The sequence below is a fragment of the Aulonocara sp. 'chitande type north' Nkhata Bay genome, linkage group LG12 (genome assembly GCF_057382095.1).
Source record: "Aulonocara sp. 'chitande type north' Nkhata Bay isolate Kocher_YH1m ecotype deep benthic linkage group LG12, A_spYH_male_GT1.1, whole genome shotgun sequence".
Lineage (NCBI taxonomy): Eukaryota > Metazoa > Chordata > Actinopteri > Cichliformes > Cichlidae > Aulonocara > Aulonocara sp. 'chitande type north' Nkhata Bay.
Window position 1 is genome coordinate 39,572,632 of NC_141355.1, and position 20,729 is coordinate 39,593,360.

Genomic DNA, 20,729 nt, shown 5'->3' on the forward strand with positions numbered 1-20,729 from the left:
GCGAAGCATCGGCGTAAAAGTTCAATTTAACCGTAAATGCTTCGTTTTCAGGATAATAGTGTTTATCAGAATCCAAAATCTAAATGTTAAAGTTATTTATTTTCTGCTTAATGTATCAAATATGTGTGTTTCTTTTAAATAAAACAAGCGATCAAAATGTTACATTTCCGAATGTCTTTCACAATAAACCTGAGGATACGAACGTGCTTAAAAATCAATAGTGCTAATTTCAAGCAAGTGAGACGTTAAGCAAACCGAAGATAGTCACGTATTCTGCGTTTCCTTTATTATTGCATCATATATTTGAGGCGTTAATGAGCCAGAAACACGGATTGAAGATCTGACAAGCGATTAAAGCTGAAAACGGGGGCTGGGTGCTTACGTCACATCCGGTAACCCAGATATTTTTTTAACGCAGTGTGCAGAGAGCCCACAGCAACAAAAGAGTGCGTGTGAGAGGGATGGGGGTTGTACTGTATTCATGCTGCACTCATTCATTCAGGCTGCTCGGTGTGTGTGTGTGTGTGCGTGAGACTCCAGCATCATGTGACTGCTGCAGCTTTTCCAGAACAGTCACATCACATGCAGCAACTCCAGACACTTATTACAAATATTAAAAAAGCTTTATTGGCATCAGAGAAGGATGACAAACATCAGTATGAAAACACTTTACAAACGCACACACAACACACAAATCCAGCTGGAGCACCCCCCTCCCCCCAGCTCATGAATAGTTCAGTAGATTTGAATAAAATATAAATGGGTTTCTGCCCTTGAAGCATTTGATGAAGAGGAAAAACAGCTTTAGCTTAACTTAGATATATTTTTACATCCTGTGTGGACGCAGCGCACAGCTGCAACAGCTCCTGATCACATATTACTGTTTGACACAGGTCAGGCTTACTGGTGGAAACTGGGTTTGATCTGCTCATAAAGCCAGTATGGCAGAACACTTGATGAATATTCGCCTTGTTTCCTTCAGAGAAAGCCTGAACGGTGGATAAATGGCAGCGTGGATTTGCTGTTTGATGAGCAGATTTCATTCACTATCACACAGCCTCGCTCTCAGTGTGCACTCTGTAACACCAACTGTTCTTTTTAATGTGCTCTGTGAGGGTTTTGTTAACGGACGCTGGTTTATTTGAAGACAGAGCAGAATGCTAACTTGATTTTTCTTGGAGCTTCTTCGTCTTCATCAACAGTTTCCAGCTACAACCTGATGTGAACAGCTGATAAACATCAGCTGGATTATGTCTGCATCTCTAAAACAAGAATGTTAGCTATGGCAGAAAGCTTGCTGTAACACAGCGCGTCTCCCTGAGTGGGTCTGATCGTTTCACTCTCACTGTTGCTTCCTTTTATCACTTTTACGGTGCTGATTCTTATCAGGACTCACACTGTGACTCACACTGATGCCGGCCGGGCCGAGCTGCAGGTTAAACCACAGTGACAAAGAATAAGACCGAAGCTGCCCCCGCAGATGTCACTGCAGCCTCCGTCTAAGCTGCGACGTCTGCAGAAACCCAAGCGAGTGCAGCAGGGGGCGCTCTACATGCTGAAGACGTTTCCCAGCCGGCGCACCGACAGGTCGATCCTCCCCGACAGCCGCAGCTCCTCCTTCAGGAAGCGCCCCACCTGCTCGGAGTGCAGCACGTCGCAGAACACCCAGATCTCGCCGCGCTCGCGCTGGATGTTGGCGTTACACGACGGCAGGCAGGAAGTTCGCGCCAAGCGGCTCAGAGTTCGCCACACCTGCGGGGAGGAGGAGCAAACTCCACGTAAACAATGTGACAACATCAAACAGCTGTTTGTATTTTCCGTCTCTGTTGCTGAGCAGACTTATTTCTGTGGGACGTTAAAATGTGACGAGCTGTGGAAACAAGGTGAAGGTCGGACACTCCGATAAGGATCAGCAGACACAGCACGCAGGAAGAAAGCACACGCCGGCGCCGTCCACGCTGGCGCCGTCCACAGGTAACATTAACCAGGAGCAGACTCACAGTCCTCGTGCCCGCTTTAACATTTAAAGCGTGAAGATTGTGGAGGCTTAGAAACTGCATCTCTGATAAAGCACGTCTGACTCACACACTCGTTATTTCATGGCGAGACGTCAGTGGAAAACCTGGAAGCTGCGAATCTTTGGCGTTTTTCTCTGAGAGCCAACAAATTATTAACTTTGACCAGCAAATAAAGTTTTCTTTCTGTGGCTTCGTTCTAATATTTAACGTGTGTGTGACACACCTGGTGATTACCACGAACGGTCCCGATGATTAAATATTCCACAGTCACTGATTATTAAAGCCTGTTTGTGTTTGGTTGTTTTTGTAACGCACTGTTATGGCTGAAGGTGGCAGCGATGCACCTACAAGCTGTCTGAACAGCAAGAATGCGAGAGAAGTACTCGGACTCGTGACGATTTATCAATCGCCGCCGCCGCCAGCATTCGTACGTGTGAGGTTTCCCGTGCGTGCTGTGAACGCAGGTGCAGCAGATGTGATGTCACAGCTGCAGATTCACAGATGTTTCAGACGGACACGCTGCTGGAAGCGACCGCTCCCACTGTAACTTCATCTGCACCCACACACTGCAGCGTTTATTTCTACCATGCAACACCTGAAGTTCAGAGGAAGACTGCAATGAGTCCAGTAGAACACGCAACAACCAATACAGCGAGTGTGAAGTCACGGCGCCGCCATCATTAAAGAAACGTCTCTGAGGAAGAGTCGAGGAGTTCTCGTTACACATCGCCCTGCGCTTCTACTCGAAACCACCTGTAAACACAAACATCAACATCCTGCAGTTCCTCTAACACCCAGCAGGGGCAGCAGTGAGTCAGTCCCCATAGACGCCCATGTTAAAACTTCACAGTGTGTTTCCAGCCTGATAAACAAACTGGTCTCTGTGGATAATTTCCTCCTTCACAACAGCTGTAGAGGTGAGCATGCTTTAATAACAGACCTGTTCTAGTAAGACTTAAACATTTTATTATTTTATGTTAATAATATTATATTATTAAGACAAAACGCCAAAACACAAACTTAACAATGTGGTGTATGCTGTACAGTGCAGCGAGGAATGCCCAGACCTCTACATTGGAGAGACCAAACAGCCACTTCACAAGCGCATGGCACAACACAGAAGAGCCACCTCCACAGGACAAGACTCAGCAGTCCATCTGCATCTTAAGGATAAAGGACACTCTTTCGAGGATGCCAATGTTCACATTTTGGACAGAGAGGACAGATGGTTTGAAAGAGGAGTGAAAGAAGCCATCTATGTCCACTGTGAGCGACCATCTTTGAACAGAGGCGGGGGTTTACGACACCAACTCTCTGCCATCTATAATCCAGTTTTGAGATCCTTCCCAGATGCCTTAACACCCACTCACATCCTGGGCCATCTGACCTCAGGACATCACATGATAAGGTGGGGCCAGGTTTCACAATGAGCTCACCCGAAACTCTGGCTGATTGGGACCCACACCCAGTTTCCCACCTTGGCTCAGGCGATTAGAGGATCATCAGGGGTCCTTTTGTCCCTCTGTGGGGGGAAACTCCCACTAGGTTTATATCTGGGACTCTCCACCATTTGACCTTAGAACTGAAGAAGCTTCTCGGATGAGAGGTGAAACGTCTTCAAGCAACTTAAAGAAGTCCAGACGCTTTTCTTTGCAAGCTCCTTTGACTACGATGACCTGGATGACTGAGAACCTTCACAGACATATTATATTATTGTTTTGTTTACTTTTATGTTCCCTGCTGCTAAACTAATCTCCCCTTGTGGGACAATAAAGAATTTGAATTGAATTGACTATGTGCACGTTAGCATATGCTACTTCCGGTGTGGAAACTCCTGTGGGGAGCTTTGTTTCCGGTCTCCTATTCGCCTGGTTTACGGTCCAAAACAAGTTAAGCAAATGAATGAATCAAGTGGCGATTTACATTTCTATAGATGTCTCGGGCATTTACCCAACATATCTGTAAATGATGTTCATCGGCTTGTCGATATTTTCCCCCGCGCCTCAGAGCAAAAGAGAAAATGGATTCAAATGTTATATTTCTCAGCGGTCCCTCGTTTATCGCGGGTGTTATGTTCTAAAAATAACCAGCGAGAGGTGAAATCAAGGAGCCGATTTTATTTTTGACGGTGCAAAACGTTTGGTGGACATCGTGGACATACAGCACTGCACTGCAGAGTCACACTGCTAGCATCGATGCAGCGATTCTGGACTGTACAGGAGAGACGGAGGAGATCGTCTGCAGCGATCAGGACGCAGGACACAATGTGCTGTAAAAATAAGCAGCAAACTTGCACTAAAAACTCAGTGAAACAGCGAGGTGAAAGGTGAAGCGCGTTATAGCGAGGGACCGCTGTAATTTTGAAGGTAAGTCACAACATACCCTTCTTACATACTAATGTATAGAAACCGTTACCAGCAGTCATTCGTTTTTTGTGTGGCTGTTTTCACGGTTTGTTAACATGCTGTGTAGGTGTGTACTGGACTAGCTGATATCAACATAACGGGAAACATCTGGTTTGACTGTTCTTCACCTGTAGTTTGAATGCTGAACATTTGCCTGTTTGAATCATGAGACCAGTCACTACACAGACATGTGCTTCTGCATGTGGACGATGTGTCTTCTGCTGCAGTGATGCAGCTCTGCTCGTGTTGAGTGATGTAAACAGCTGATGATCTAAACGCTTTAAACGTCAAAATTGATCATTAGACTTTTTATGACACAGCAGCGGTGAGTGTTCCCACCTTCTGCTCTTTGTAACTTAACGCCATCTTTCCGTTTTCAAGTTTTGGACATGATTGTGGAGGATATATCTTTGCAGTAGTGATTGACCGCAAAGTAAAGCTACCGGAAATGTACAACCCCACATCCGGTCTCAAACCAGGAAGTTAGCATTGTCTCGTGCACAGGGTCTATTGGGGGCGTGGCCTCTTTGACTGACAGCTAGCTGTCTGCTAGCTTCACCTGAACTGGGCCTCTGCAATGTGTTTGTTTGCTTAATGACATCATGTGACCAATAACATGGCTGCTGTGAGGTCAGTGCACTGACCCCAGGAAGGCTGGCTGAGTTTTACTCAGAGACATTCTGGGACTTTGAGTGAATGTTACTGAGCGCTGATTAGCAGGTGTGTGCCTGTGCACTCCACCGTCTCACGTCTGGCTCCAGTCTGTGGTTTTTCCTCACTCTTAACATCTTCATCAGCCTTCAAACAAAATTTTAAAACATTGTAAAGCTTCACAGTTTCTACAACATTCCACCGACCTCCTCGATGTCTCTCGCTGCTCCGCAGTTCAGCTCACCGATCACCCATTTGGCCCTCTGGCGGAGGTGGAGCCCGTGGACGGAGACGGCGTGGTGAAACTGTTTGGACAACGACTGCGAGCTCTGCTGCAGGACGCCTCTCTGCGTGAAGACGCTCCACCTGCTCCGCCTGACCTCCGAGCCGGTGCAAAGGGCACCATCTTTGTCCTTGTGTGGCTGCTTCTCAGGTCTGTTGTTAGGAGACACAGGGTGGAGATCACAGTGGGTTTCTGGGTCACCATCTCTGGGTCTCACCTCTGCTGCTGGTGAATCATCCAAACACGTGACGACAGGAGCTGGTCTCGCAGGTCTGATGGGCAGGCGGCAGTCTCCGGTGAGCGTGGGGAACCACGGCGTGAAGGCCGGAGGAGCACGGAGAGGGAACGGCTCCAGGAGCTTCTGCGTAGTCTCCAACAGTGAGCCGAGCTCATCAGCTGATCCAGGCTGATAGTGCAGGACTACATCCCCCATACAGGCGGACGGGGTCAGGGGACCGGCGGCAACACCCTCCTCCTCACCATCATCATCTTCCTCTTTGTGACGTCAGTCCAGGCAGACATGAAGCACGTTTCATTCAGACCGACAGCCCGTTAACGTCATCAAGTGGTGAAAGGATTAACTGTTAAAAATGCTCAGCAGAAACTATACTGCGCATGCTCCAGAGTTCACATTTCTACACACGCTGACAGAAGCATTCACACTACACAGCATCCCGACCGGAAATGTCACATTCAAACAAATCTTTACCGACTCCGTGACTTTTGACGTTTGTGGCTTTAAAGTCAACTCAGGCTCAGCTCGCGCTCAGGTACCAAACTTCCCTCGAGCACCGGGGGCTAATGTTTTTAGCCTCTGCTGCTAGCTCACGTTAGCTACCGGGCTGACCGGCGAGCAGAGCCGGTATTTACCGGCGGGCCTCTCCGAGCTCACAGGTGATGACTCTAGCCCACCTCCACACCTCAGACCCGCGCGCCTCCATCAAGCAGCCGCGAACCACTCCAGGAAGCTAACATGGACGGTGTCGAGCAAATATCGCTCCAACTCTCGCGATATTGATGTAACGCTGATACGGAAGTCATTTTAAGTTGAAAACGTGTCTTTTTTACAGTCGTTGATTTTCATCAAAGTTTGATATCATAAACAGTAACATCTGGAAACATCTGCTCATCATCCACAAAGGCAGAAACATCCAAAGAAGAGCTTCAGGGAGCCCGGAGAAGTTTGTGCTGTGAGCTGCGCAGAGCTCGCAGCATTTCCATGTATCTATTCGCATTTTCCTGCAAACGATGGAGAAACGATGGTTGTTCAGTTGCATAAAAATAGCAAAGAGTGGAAAAAACTTTTTAAACTTTTGCCATAAATTCAAAAATAAATCACTATCAAATTTGTCTTTCAGGCTTTTTCTCATTCTTAATTGTAAAACTCGCTCTGCAGAAATCATTTAAAGAAAAGGTTCCTGCTGATTTCTACACTACACATCAACCAGTTCATGATCACCTGATTTCAGAACAGCTGTGATTCACTTTACGTGACATCACTCATACTTGCCGGTGAGCTCCGGTTACCGTTTCCAGCAGTAGATGCAGGTCTGAAGCTACAGGCTGCTCAGCACTGTGATGTTAGTCTTTCATCAAACACAAATAAAAACATCCTGCAAAGTACAAAGTAGTCTCATTTAACACTTTTAAACATTTCAGATTTCCTTCTGAATCTCTGCCTTAAAATATGTAAATAAAAAATATACATATTTCCTGCCAGCATTCTCTGACTTGACCTTAGAGCACACGTAAACTCCAGGCCTCGGGGGCCGGTGTCCTGCAGGCTTTAAATGTGTCCTTGATCCAACACGGCTGATTTAAATGACTAAGTGACCTCCAGAGGCCTGGTAATGAATCATTTGATTCAGGTGTGTTGGCCCAGGGTGAGACCTAAAACCTGCAGGACACAGACCCTCGAGGGCTGGAGTTGCCCACCCCTGGGCTTAAGTAACAAGCTTAACATGTGTTCTGAGCACGCTCAGAAAACAACAGAACTGGAGCACAAAGTTCGAACCTCCAGGTGAAGCAGGAAAAGAACGAGGTCGACTCACACAGGAAGTTCATCAATAGGACATTTTATTTCATACGTCTGTTGTCTTTATTCAAATTACAGTAATATACTTGCTGAGATGACCACCGGCTGCAGCCCGGACAGCTAAAACTCACAGCTGTACTACTAGAAGCAAACTTAAATCAGTTTTTAAAATTATTTCGCAACAGGGGGAAAAAAAAAAAAAAAAAAAGCAGGTATGCCAGGAGACGTGTGGTGTTGGCGGTGACGTCAGGTCTGTTTTAGTGCTGTGGTCTTTAAAAAAAGAAAAAAAAAAAAGAGAGAGAAAGGAAACAGAAGAGGAAGGAGGAAGCCTGCGTTTGCGTTGTACATGTGGTAAAGGAGCAGAATTATGGCACATTTGGTCCACGTTGGTAGTTTTATTCTCTCGATTTCAAACATGTAAGAAACAAAAAGAAGAACAGATCAGAGTTTACATGTTTCTGCAGCACAGCATTAAAGACAGCATACTGAAAACACGACTGTAGGGGGCGCCCTCTTTAAAATCTGGATTCAGCCAATCGTTTGTCTCTATTCATCATCATCATCATCATTATCAGAAGAAGGATTAGAATGGTCTTTCCATCCAAAATGACTGGGGGGGAGGTGGGGGTGGGTGGAGCTTCGTGGATGATGGACGGGGATGCTTCGGACATTCACAGGAAGTAGTCGGGAGTGCGTCTGGTCACATGGGGCTCACCACGGCGAGGGGCGGGGTCAAACTGAAGGCTGAGGAGACAGAAGAAACCTCGTTAGTGACGACTTCCTTTAAGTCGAGTGAGGTTAGATCAGTTAAACCTTAGCTTCTGTATCCATGGTAACCAAGACAGTCATGTAATTTTAGCAGATGAGACCTAGACTCAGACTGTACATAAAAGATGGTCAGAGTGATGTAAAGCCTTGACCTGGCATTTTAAAATCAGATGATAAGGAGCGAGCCGTGGAGCTGCTTGTCTGTCACAATGAAGCCCCGCCCCTAAGCCCTCCCCCTTTATGGATGTTTCAACTGTAACAGGACCAAAACTTCCAGAATAACTACATTTTATTCAGACCAAAAACTCATCAGGTGAGTTTACTGAGCTCAGCTCATGTCAACCTTCAGGAGTCGCCCCCTGCTGGCAGCTGTCAGTGTGTCCCTGAATGAAACTGAATGTGTGCTCTGATGTTTCTGACTCGTTACGCAGAAGCACAGTCTGAGTATTCATGCTAAACTTATTATATGAATTCGTGATGTTTAGTGTCCAACCCTCAGGGTCCCCACACGGCTCCGTGTGTTTTACATGGATGTATTCATATTTAACCTCAGCACCGTTCGGCCTCTCATATGATGTGAACGCATTCTTCGTACTTACAAAGAATATTTCAGAGTGTCGTCCAGTTCCATGATGGCCGCCTGGTTTCCACAGCGGTAGCAGTAGTTTGGAGCACTGAAGATGGTCACCACGTTCTTGTCATGGCCCCAGTTGTAGCCCTGCAGGAACAAACATGTCAGTTAGACTGGGACACCTCTGATCAACAGGGGGCGCTACTGAGCTGAACGAGCAGGACTCCATGGGCTCAAGAACAAGTTTCATTTCTTTGTTTTTGACGTTTCACCGCTGCGGTCGTGAAATGTTTTTGAGTGAGAATCAGCCAGTCTTTAACCGACCAATCAGCACAGAGTAGCAGAGATATTTTACTCTGAAGGACGAAATAGTCTGTGAGAAGAAGAAAAAAGGACTACAAAGTTATATTTCACTTCAGACACATGAAATTGTCAAGTTAACCGTGAACTGAATGGCGTGCTAACATCAACAGGAACGGCTCTCGCAGATCAGTTCAGGAAAACTGACGAGAACTTTGTCATTTTAACATTTCCAGTGAGAATAACGGTCAAACCAGCTCGATCTGTGGGCGCGGCGCGTCCTCAGCCGCCTGTGATCGGCGCTTTCCTTCAGCTGCAGATGAAGTTCGTGCAGCTGCTTGGCGAATCTTCTGAACAGTGAACTGAACCTCCGTGGGAGTGAAACTGGGACACCAGGGAGGAGATGAGGAGCCTGCTCCAACTTCATGTTGTTGCCATGGAAACCAGAGGATTTTTATAGGACCCTTCAGTCCACTGGCTGTGTGAACACGTGTGCCAGGTTTAACATAAAAATAACAGGACATGTGAGCGCCGGTCTGTGGGCTCATCACGACAAACCTGCAGCAGCGTGGGTTTCTGAAGCTCATCATCATGACATCAGAGGACAAACAGGTCACCTGACCAGGATAACGAGGTCACCTGACCCAAAATAAAGTGTTTTGTTTTTTTCCTTCTAATCTGAATCATCTCTGCATATAAACAGGCTGCTAACAGGTTGGATTTCCTTCTTTTACGCAGCCAGATTTGTTTTTTTTAAAGCGAACCCCCGAGGAGATTTTCTATAAACAAATATTCATACTCATTCTTTGGTTAAACAGCACAATATTTTCACATAAAAGTGACACCGTGCTGTGAAAAAGTGTCCAAAATACCTCCATGACCAGCTGATGGGCGCGAGACACCAGAGTGAGTCCGTTGGCATGATTGAAGGTTTCAGAGATGTCCTGACCGAAGGTGTAGCCGGCACCTCGGGGAGAGATCCCCCACCCGCCGCGGTCATCGGGGTCCGACCACAGCAGGTCACACATCGGGCCCTGAAACAGAAGCCAACAGCTCAGGTAAACTGCACAGTTCAGAATCCTAAATATAAACCTGATAAATGACGCTTAGAGTTTAAACTAGAAGCACAGATCGTAACTGCACTGCACGCACAAACTCATGATGGACACCAGATGTTATTGAAGGTTTGACTGGTGTTGCAGAGCTTTGCAGAGCACTGATTGTTTTTAATAAACTGCTCTCCTGTTCTTGCTTTGGTGACAATTTTGTACATAAAGCAGTAAAATTACTACGTGTGAACAGATGAGTTGTGTCTGTAGTTTTTAATGACACAATCAGGTCTAAGCCTCGGCTCTGGCTCCTCTGCAGCTCACGAATGAGTGTCAGCATCGAGCCGGCCGACGCGTTTGTTCTGCCCATTTATCACCACAAACTGCTGTGGTGCCAAACATGGATCAGTGTGAAAATAAAAGCTCCACAGAGGCCGTCTCTCAAACAACCGACGGGCTTTTGTTTAAAAAGTATTTCTGTTTCCATCCCTGACAATCTGAAAGCTGACCTGTGTGTGTGTGTGTGTGTGTGTGTGTGTGTGTACCTCATGTGGAACTTCTTGCAGGCGGTCCAGAGCTCGTATGTGATCCAGAGTGTCTATGGAAGGAGACAAGCCTCCGTGGAGACAGAAGATCTGAAACAAAGAACAACAAAACCTGCAGTTAAATAATTAATGAACAGATTCACCAACAAACAGTTAAAAACATCTTTATTCAGCTTCAAACTCAGGCGGGAGTGTGTGGACGCTCAAATATTCACTCATGAAGAAAGAAAAACCCAAATAAAACTGACAGGATGTGGCTGAAAAATAGGGTAAATGTTTAAGAGGCGGACAGACCGCAGACACGAGAAACAGGCGATTAAAAATAATAAGAATCATGATCTATACTGACCGTTTTTAATGTCAGATTCATGCTTAAGAAAAAGATTTGCCACATTTGCCAAAAACAATATGATCACCATTCTTTCATGTGTTCAGGTTTCTTTAATCAGCTACAGTTCACAGCAGATCTCTGCACTCATCTTTTATTCTAGTCTATCAAAAAGCACGACGTGAGGAGATTTATCATCTATGGAACAATCATGAAGTCATTTAAATAGAGTCGTTTCTCCCGTTTCTACTCTCAGCTAAAAACATGCCAGCATCACCAGCAGGGGGCAGTGATGCAGCTACAAAACGTTTTCCAACCAACAAACAAAAACAAGTGTGTGCAAGTAACCATCTGTGGGTTATGATAATAAACACAATGTCATACCTGGAAAAAGGAGCACTGATTTAACCTTACACGCAGGGATGGGATACGAGAACCGGTTCTTATGGTAGAAGAACCGGTTATTGGAATTCTAGTAGTCTACGTGCTTGGAATTGTTAGTCTGCCTGCCTATAGATCCTTGCACACTTGGCTACGATCAGCTGATTTCAGTTTGCGTGTTGGAGGAGGAAAGTAGTGGCGCCGTCTCCAGCGTGGACGCAATGATAATATGGAGACTCCTCCAGGACAGAAGCGCCTGCATCATACTGTTAACACACGCTCTTTAACAGCATGCTAATGTTAAGCTAGCCAAGAGCCCAGAGTGACGCTAAAGCTGAGTGAATCCCAACACCACACCGCGCTGCGATAAAGTGACCAGCCAGGCTGAGGTAGAATCACCATGGCAACCACTTTACAGTCTCTCTGCTGGTTTCAGCTCTGCTCATACCTAAACACTAAGAACGATCGCGTGTCCTTATCAGCACAGGGATCTATGTCGGTGTATGCAGCTGTAGCCTCAGGTTTATAATGTTAAACAGTAACTGACTCAGTGTCAGGGTTCATACGCCTATTTCAGGGTCAAATTCAAGCACTTTTTAAGCACTTTCAAGGTCACTTTTCAAGCTTTTCCAGCACATCCCCCCCACCGCCCAACACAAAGAACGCATGTTTCAATTCGCATCACGTCAGTAAGACCATGTGAAAATGAAAACAAATCATCCTGGGTGAACTTAAACACCTTTGTTCCCCTTTTGTTGAGACATATAAAAACGCACCAAACAAAAATACTGCAAAAGGAAACGGTCGCCTTATACACATCGTGTAAACTCAAAATGCACATTTCACTTAAAAATTAAGATGTGAAAATGTGAACAAATCAACTTGTTAGAGATGTTCTAAAATAAACAACAACAAAAACCCCACAAAAAGAAACCAATGAGTCTTCTCATCAGATATTGATGCTTCTTTCCTGTGTGACAAAAAATAGGAGACAGATGTTTGTTTGTTTTTTAAGTTAATTCCCAATAAAACTGTTTTTTGCTAACTACGTTGCTGTCTGTATTATTGCTGAAATCCTGAACGATCACCTTTAAAGTGTTTGTGCTAATAACATCATGTCAGACAGGCACGGAGAACAGCACTGACTGGGAGGCTTTGAACACATCACATAGTTCAATTCAACATATAAGACTTTAAGAAAGCACAAGCATCTACTTAAAATCTATTGAATTTATCATCTGTGATATTATGTACAATTCCAATGTACTTTGTTCATCTGCCTTAGATAAACAGGCAGCCTCAAACTATGAAATATTCATATACAAACACACATAACTGTGTGTACTGTGTGAGTGGCTGATTGTGCTCCACAGGCCTCAGTGTGAGCTTGAAGACATTTATAATGTTTAAGTAGTTTAAAGTGTCGGTGCTGATACACAGTTTGAATGAAAGCCGGGGAACTTTGGTAGCACAGAAACTAACATTTTTACTTGACTATGAGTATTGACCCAACACCGATCACAACAAACAGGAAACACCTCCAACGTGCACAAATAACTGACCACACAACATGAAATTAATCTGCATGAACTGATATGCTGTTCAGTGACGGTGGCCACTCTCAAAGCAGAGCCAATGAGAATCAATAAGAGAATTCATAAGGAATCAAATCGATAAGTAATATTAATAATGGAATCTGAATAACTAAATTCTTATTGATTCCCATTCTAACTGCAGGTCTGATCAGATGAAAACGTCACAGTGAAACTGGGCGTGGCGCGTCCTACCTGTCCGTCAACCAGCGCGGTGAGCGGCAGGTAGTCGAACAGGTCTGTGAAGTACTTCCACACGTTAGCGTTGCCGTACTTCCTCAGGCACTCGTCGTAGAAGCCGTAGACCTGTGTGATCTGCCGAGACTCGTGGTTCCCTCGCAGGATGGTGATTCGCTCCTGGAAACGAACCTGAACAACAATTTAAAAATACATAATAACGTTAAAGACGATCTAAAGCCGGGTCAGACCCCCAGAGAGTAGCATGCTGACTCAGCTACATGTTTAATGACTCTTCTGTCAGACTTCATGATGTAAAATAGAAACGATTAGCTAAAGGAAGCCGTCACGCTGTGATACCGAGACGGGAAAGAAGAAGCACTCAGACCAAAGTGTGACTCTGCTGGCAGCCTCTAGAACAGAAACAGGACCACCGCTCCCCACCGGGGGAGGAGTCTGACGGCAGGACGAGACATACCGGAAGAACCTTCGAGACAGGAAGCTAGCTGGATGGCATTAACTATACTTTCAAAATAAAAGCAAAGAGGTTGTAAACTACTAAAGCAGCAGCGCTGTTCTCTCAAACAAGTTAAAAAAAAAAATTATAACAACCAGGTAAACATGTGTGAAACATGCAAGTACAACAATAACCACAGTGATGCAATTTTCTAAATAAAGTTTCTTTGCATCATTTTTATTTGTCTGTGTATCATTTTAACTACAATACACTAAACTTTAAGAATAAATAACTTTGTCTGAAGGGCCGATCACGCCTGGTTGTTCCTGTGAACAACCATGTTTCTGTAAACTCGAAGCTCACAGCCTGTGAATCCTGCAACAAACCTGATATCTAACCAGAATCACACGTCAGAGTCCAGGTCTGACACGTGTTGTGGTTAGAAAACAAAAAGGTCATTAAAGTCTGTCAGTTTCCTTGAGATTTACACGCTGCAGCTGTACTGTGAACACAATCAGAGTCAAACTAGTTCACATCATTTTCACATCATGTGGTTGCTTCTGTTCAGACCACATTTATCCCCCGACTGCTCCTCTGTGTGCAGCAGAAACATTGGCCATCTCCTCAGTCAGCTGATTTCCCCTCACATGCCACCACTTCATGTTTTTATAAAACGTGTTTATGATGCTCTAAAACTTTACAGAACCATCAGTCCTCAGATTAAACGTCTGCTCAGCTGAGCTGATGTTGATCTGTTTGTTTGAAGCTCAGACGAACTGCAGATGATTTTTGGAAGCTTTCAGACTGACGGAGCAAACAAGTTCAGTCTGCTTCTTATCAGAACAAACAAACAGTCTGTCAGCCTGTGGCCACCGAGAGGGCCGCTGTGATCCTAACAGGAAGTAAACTCAGAGAACATCAGCTGACATCAGAGCGCTTCCATGCAGCACACGTGAACGCCACACAGAAACACAGAGGTTTACCTTTAACGTGACGAGCAGCGTGACCGTCTCCACAGAGTAGTAGCCTCTGTCGACGTAGTCCCCCATGAACAGGTAGTTGGTGTCGGGAGACTTTCCTCCGATCTTAAAGAGCTCCATCAGGTCGTGGAACTGACCGTGGACATCGCCGCACACCGTCACCGGGCATCGCACCTGAGGGGACAAACACAGAGTCACATGGTCAGCGCCACAGAAACTGAAGCTCATTCGTTTTGTTTTTTTACACCAAGCCAAAAGGAAGCCAGCGGGGTTTTTTATCTTCCTGCTCTAACATCCGCTCCAAGGCCTGAGTTTAGATAAAAGCACAAATATAGTTGTTAGATACTGGCTCCGATGACTGATGATCAAATAGGATCCAACTGTTGGGTCATTAAATAAATTACATTTCTATTAGGATACAAAACTGAAGGAAAAGTCGGGGATTTTCTTTAACCCTGAACAACCTGCTTTTATGTTGACATGACTCATGTTTGTGTCTGCAGCAGAGGAACGTCAATATTTAGGCTGATAACAAATGAACACACATGTGCGCGCGCACACACACACACACACACACGCACGCACGCACACACACACGCACACACACGCGCACACACACACACACACACACACACACACACACACACACACACGGAGCTGAGCCACAGTACGTGAATATTTAATGCTGGGTTTTATTTGGGATGCACTGACCTGATCTTTGAATCAGAAATTTGATCTCAACTCAAAAGGTTGAACTGGGTATCCATGACAACAGGCTGATATATTCTAGTCAGTTCTAGTTTTTACTGTTTGTTAGCCTTTTGGACACAAAAACATCAAACCTGCAGGAATCAGATCGGCTAGAAAGACGATGAAAATGATAATCGGTGTAACACTGTTCGACCTTCACCTGACTCACCTGTGCTCACTAATTACCAGGAATGTGTGCGACTCATCAATTAGATGTTTAACAGCTGCTGCACTCGACAGTTACATAACTACTCTGTGGTTAAACTGAGCAGTATTTCATTAATCTACAACCACAGTTTCCTGTAAAGCTAGCACAGTTTATCGGTGGGCCAATATCAGCGTCAGTATATAATCATGTCAATAAGAAACAAAAAAGATGTTAGAGACATCCATTTGTTTTGTTTCTGAAAGAAAAAAAAAAAAAACATTCGCAGCTGATCTGTTGGAATATCACTAAATATCCACACTGCTGTTAAAACTCCTGCATGTGTTTCCTGGCACACTAAGATAAAACCACGGGACCAAGGCACCCACATCATGCACATGATGGCTGCAGGTGCTAGCACTGCTAACGTTAGCCTCACCGTGCTGAGTACACTGGCATGTTTGTGCAACATCACACTGAGCGCACCAATTACTGCCAAGGCACAACACCGAGTGAAGTAACGTTTCAACAACCTGCGAGGGAAACGTCTTCATGTCACCTGTAGCAGCATCAAGCTCTCTTCATGATAAGCTCACTGGATCATAACTGGTCTTATCAGACACTCTGGTTCAGATCCAGCTTCCTTTTAGAGGAGGTTTCACTGAAAGCTGCCGACACCTCGGCACACCTGATGTCGTCAGGCAGCTTTCACTGTCGTTTCTCTCGACTGCGTTTTTCTTCAGGTCATTTCTCCAAACGTCAAAGGGATCAGTTTTACCTCTTCACCATCAATCAGCCCTTTCATGTGTTCACACACAGTAAATGTAACTTTCACTCGTTCCTTTTAGCACACCTGAGTCTCAAAGAACCCCCTACTTCAGAACGTCAGCGTTTGCTTACTTCAGGGTTTAAAGAGGTTCTAAGCTGCTGACAGAAATCCTCATTTTTGTTATTGTTTACAAATAATAAAAAAATGAAGGCACCAAAAAATGTTTAAGAACTGCATTAAAACAAAAGAAATCTGATCCGATCTGGCAACTGCTCTGTTGACAGGAAGTCAATATGATCAATTAAAGTTCTTTAAGGCCGAACACACAGGAGGAACAGTTTCCTCAAATCACTTCCACCTTCCTCACTGCAGGTGAATCAGTAACAAGCATCTGACAGGAGCGGCTGTAAATAGGACGTTCACCGACGGCTGAATGTTTGGATCAGTTTTGTGCTTTTGAGGGAAAACCGTTTCCATAAAAACATGGCGGTGGGCATGTGTGCGAGCCCACGCCTCAGCTGTAGGCCGTGTAAACAGGGTGTGAGATTGCTCAAACACCCCACAGGGAACAAACCGCACACTGAAATCTGTTCCTCAAATCTTTTCCACACTTTGATACAAATGAAAGAAAGAATTTGGACAAACAGGAACCTTTCTTCACCTGTGCCCTGCAGAAACACCATCAGCGGGTGGAGAGCTCATTTAAAAACAGGCTGGTGCTCACCTACACGTGCTGATACCTGGGACCTGGAAACTGTCCATCATTTCACAGCGTGTTTCTTCATGCTGCTTTTATGGGTTTTTGTAAGAGCAGCCTGGAGGTGTTTATGAGGAGAAAGGAGCCTGTCACAGTTTACAACTCCACTATCTAGAAGGCTCCCTGGGCTGGACCTACTTCAAATATTGTCAAAGGTAGAGTCCTAGTACCGTGGCTCTGTGAGCAGTGCAGCTCAGGTTAACACAGAACTACGGATGCATGTAAAATGTTAACCTGAGCTCCGCTCCACCCGAGTCACAGAGCCACATCTTCACTCTGAAACACATAAAGGTGGTGGTCAGAGGGCCCGGTGGCGCCAGTGTCCGGCAGCCTCGCCTCTGTCAGTGCGCCCCAGGGTGGCTGTGGCTACAATGTAGCTGCCATCACCAGTGTGTGGATGTGTGCGTAAATGGGTGGATGACTGGATATGTAAAGCGCTTTGGGGTCCTTAGGGACTAGAAAAGCGCTATATAAATACAGGCCATTTACCATTTATAAAGGACCGATGACCCATAAACGGCTGACTTGGATTAGAATCTAATCGTTTGATATCAGCTCTGGTTTTATCTTCTGCTTTTCTTTTTCCTCGTGACTTTCATATTTTCCATGAATAATCAATAATGAGTTCGGAAAACTCACCTCCTGAACGTTGGACTCCTTGGTCAGGATCTCCTTGGCCTGTAGAGGAAACAGATTTAATGAGTGTCTTTGGGGGTTTTTTCTAAAGGACTCACAGCTCAGACAGTGGGGGGGGGGATCATGTGACGAGCTGACAGGAGGTGAAATCAAACTCAGCTCCTACATGCCCAGAGTCACACACACGACTGTTTTTGGTTTGTTTGTTTTTTCCTTCTTAAGATTTCAGGCCCACGTGACCTCAGAGGACACTGTACTGTTTGGAAACCTGCTCTCCTCAGCCCCACAGCTCTTTTAAATTAGTGAGAAAATAAAGTTGATCTTATTTTAGAGTTTTAACCATCAATCACTCAGCAGCTAAACTTCCCTCCCTCACATCAGAATTCACAGAATACACAGGCTACAGCTGGGACTGCCTCATTTTTGACCAGCTAAACACGTCACACACATGTGACATTTAAGCTGTCATTTTTTTAAATTCTCTTACTGATAAAGTATTATTAATTTATTTTACTGGAAACAGCTAACCGGGCAAAATGCTAAATATCTTTTTTATGCTGTACCAACAGCGTCCTCCAACCAGAACCCTTCAGAACAGCAGGTTATAGTTCCCTCTATTCGAAATAACGCCATCTTTGTTAGTCAAAATGTCAGAAATATCCAAACCTTACACAGCCCTTTGTTAGGCACAGTAAACTCATCAACACTGAGTCATCAGCTACACGTGGACTCGCTGTGTGAGGCTCATTTAGAGCAGGAAAAACTTGCTGCAATGAATCATGCAACAGCTTCAATACGTGGAAATATAAAATCAATAACCTTTAAAAATGTACCCACCTAAGGAAAAAGTCCATAAACATGTTGCTGGTTTTTATTCAAATTTACTGCAAACAGCAATGTGTAGGAAGAGCAAAAGAAAGACTTATCAGTACTTTTTACATCACTTCAGCTCCACTCATAGCTGAAAGATGACAGCATGTACCTACAACAGGCCAAACCTCATTCATCTCATGAATGTTGCTGTTATTAACTGTAATAAGAGCCCCCTTCAGTAATTGATTAGTTCATATGAAGTCAGCTGGCAGAACCTGGCTGCGCTCAAACCTCCTCACCCACCTGACCAATACCACCTGCATACTTTCATTCCCCCTCAGATTACTGCAATAATCTCCTAATGGAGATCAATCAGATATGAGCCAGTCTGTGCCATGTTCATCATACCTCCATTATATTCTTCTGTCCTTCAAATTTCACGCCATGTTTATACAGTTTTTACTTTGAGACTTTCATCTTTTTATTATACTGAAAATCTAAGAAGACAAAACGGGGACACCAGAACCTGTACTATAAGTCTCTTTATTTATTTATTTATTTTTAACATCTAAACCATCTCTGACTCTGCTGATTAGCTAGAAACAAATAAATGACTGATTAGTACAGACGGTTTCAGCCCTCATTTAGATGTTAAATGGCACCAACAATGGATTCCTCTTCATGCAGAGAGCATAATAAATCAGGTTACAGACATTTTACGCTCTGCTGTCTCGGACGTGGATTTTCAGTTTGATGGGTATTTTCTCTGAACATCGCTGCTCATTTAGTCAACGCACACTTCTAAAAGTACGCAACGAAGAATATTTCGGGTTTAATCGCTTCGACAGAGGACGAGAGCCGCCACACGGCTGAACAAACGGCTCATCTTTAATGGTGCAACCAACCTGCCGTTTATGCAATCAAATGGTTGATCAATACATTAAGGGCGCGGTACTAATCGATCAATCGCGACACACATTAACAGATGATTCGCCTTAAGAGAGAATTAAGAATAAAGCCCCCTACAGTGAATGGCTGAATCAGGCTGAATCCCGGCCTGTGCGCAAAAGACAGCGCAGGTAATAACCGGGCAGTAAAATGGGCTGCGTCTATTTCTTGGCACTGGGCTAGAGATGCGATTTTTCGGCCCGTGTGTAATGAGTCGACGATAGTCGGACAACAGTTCACAGTGGGGATTATTTAATAGAAATACACACATATATATCACACCTGAAAGGGAATTCTGACTCAGAATGCGTAGGAAAATTGGGCGCAAACAGCCGCCTCGTCGCTCCTTCATTCCGGAAATTAGCCGGAGCCACTTTCGCAACACAGGCCGCGCTGGGCTGAGCCAGGCCTGCCGGGAAATCATGTCAAAAACTTTGGAACTTACCTTCTCACAGAGCGTCCGGACTTGGTTTTCCGATAGCTGCTTGCACTCGTTTAGCTGTTCGATCCATTGGTCTAACTCTTTAGTGAAGGATTTGTCTTCCATGACAGCCGCGGTAGCTCGCTAAGCTAGCTGTGTTAGCTACCTGAAGAAACAAGCGGGCCTGTGTCTCTACGCTAGCTGCTAATTTAGCCTTTAGCTCTTCGTATTGTTAACCCACCGGACCGGTTGGAAAAAAATCACCGCAACAGTTTAAAACAACGACCTGTTTAATCAACTTCTATCATGATAAATGACCGATGTTAAGATACCAACGTTAAAAACACGGGTCTATCGGCCGGGGGAGTGAAAAGGATCAAAAGTCCCCGATGCGGCAGAGCGTAGCGGCAGAATACTGCGGCGTCGCAGCGGCTAGCCGATTTGCTAAAGGAGCTAGCCACAATAACATCCGGGGATTTAACCAGCGTGTGGACTCAGCACAGCAGTGACACCGTGTGGACAGACCTTGAATTACGGCGCGAATGCGCGCCACAACACTACTAGTACTACTAACACAGTACAAGTACAGAACTACTGCTGCTACACTACTACATTACTGCTGCTACAGCTTCATTACTGCTACTTTCACAGTACACCTACATTACTGCAATACTATAACTACGCTATTACTACACTATCAATACTGTTAATGAGGAGGTTCAAAGGAAAGTTGAAATTGTTATCCTCATGAAATCAACCAGTCAGAATGCAAAATAAAACAGCCATCAATCTGTTGCAGTATATCAGAGTTATATAGCATAACTTAAAGGGAGACATAAGCTGTGTCCCAAAACGTAGGCTGCATCCTCCTGAGGCCGCATTTGTAGGCCGATTACGTCACAGCGGCGCAACGAAGGCTGTCCCAATTCGTAGACTCCTCCAAAGCCGGC

The 20,729-nt window shown here is 45.0% G+C and overlaps 2 protein-coding genes across 7 annotated transcripts; both read right to left on the bottom strand.

Annotated features, from left to right (window-relative positions):
• Positions 1 to 610: 610 nt before the first annotated feature.
• shld3 (shieldin complex subunit 3) lies at positions 611 to 7,142 on the bottom strand. 6 transcript variants are annotated; one of them, XM_086257792.1, is made up of 5 exons: positions 7,064 to 7,142; positions 6,868 to 6,970; positions 5,575 to 6,596; positions 5,281 to 5,509; positions 611 to 1,752 (listed from the first exon to the last, which is right to left on the bottom strand). In XM_086257792.1, the coding sequence occupies exons 3-5, from the start codon at positions 5,748 to 5,750 to the stop codon at positions 1,549 to 1,551; spliced, it is 609 nt and encodes a 202-aa protein (XP_086113918.1). In that variant the 5' UTR covers positions 5,751 to 6,596; positions 6,868 to 6,970; positions 7,064 to 7,142; the 3' UTR covers positions 611 to 1,548. The 6 variants fall into 6 exon arrangements, with proteins under 6 accessions (XP_086113918.1, XP_086113917.1, XP_086113913.1 ...); XM_086257791.1 differs by having other exon boundaries at positions 5,281 to 6,596; positions 6,885 to 6,970; positions 7,064 to 7,140; XM_086257787.1 differs by having other exon boundaries at positions 5,281 to 6,596; positions 7,064 to 7,140.
• Positions 7,143 to 7,416: 274 nt separating this feature from the next.
• On the bottom strand, positions 7,417 to 20,244 carry LOC147318115 (serine/threonine-protein phosphatase 2A catalytic subunit beta isoform). The gene is made up of 8 exons (XM_086257794.1): positions 19,804 to 20,244; positions 17,601 to 17,639; positions 14,544 to 14,714; positions 13,122 to 13,295; positions 10,626 to 10,715; positions 9,904 to 10,065; positions 8,760 to 8,878; positions 7,417 to 8,136 (listed from the first exon to the last, which is right to left on the bottom strand). The coding sequence occupies exons 1-8, from the start codon at positions 19,903 to 19,905 to the stop codon at positions 8,064 to 8,066; spliced, it is 930 nt and encodes a 309-aa protein (XP_086113920.1). The 5' UTR covers positions 19,906 to 20,244; the 3' UTR covers positions 7,417 to 8,063.
• Between the last annotated feature and the right edge of the window lie 485 nt (positions 20,245 to 20,729).

Coding starts and splice junctions, on each gene's coding strand:
- shld3 (XM_086257791.1), bottom strand. CDS start 5,790: ATGGGGGATGTAGTCCTGCACTATCAGCCTGGATCAGCTGATGAGCTC. Junction 1,753..5,280: donor CAGCGAGAGACATCGAGGAG/GTCGGTGGAATG, acceptor TCCTCCCCGCAG/GTGTGGCGAACTCTGAGCCG.
- LOC147318115 (XM_086257794.1), bottom strand. CDS start 19,905: ATGGAAGACAAATCCTTCACTAAAGAGTTAGACCAATGGATCGAACAG. Junction 17,640..19,803: donor TCCGGACGCTCTGTGAGAAG/GTAAGTTCCAAA, acceptor TTTCCTCTACAG/GCCAAGGAGATCCTGACCAA. Junction 8,879..9,903: donor CCCATCAGCTGGTCATGGAG/GTATTTTGGACA, acceptor TTGTTCCTGCAG/GGCTACAACTGGGGCCATGA.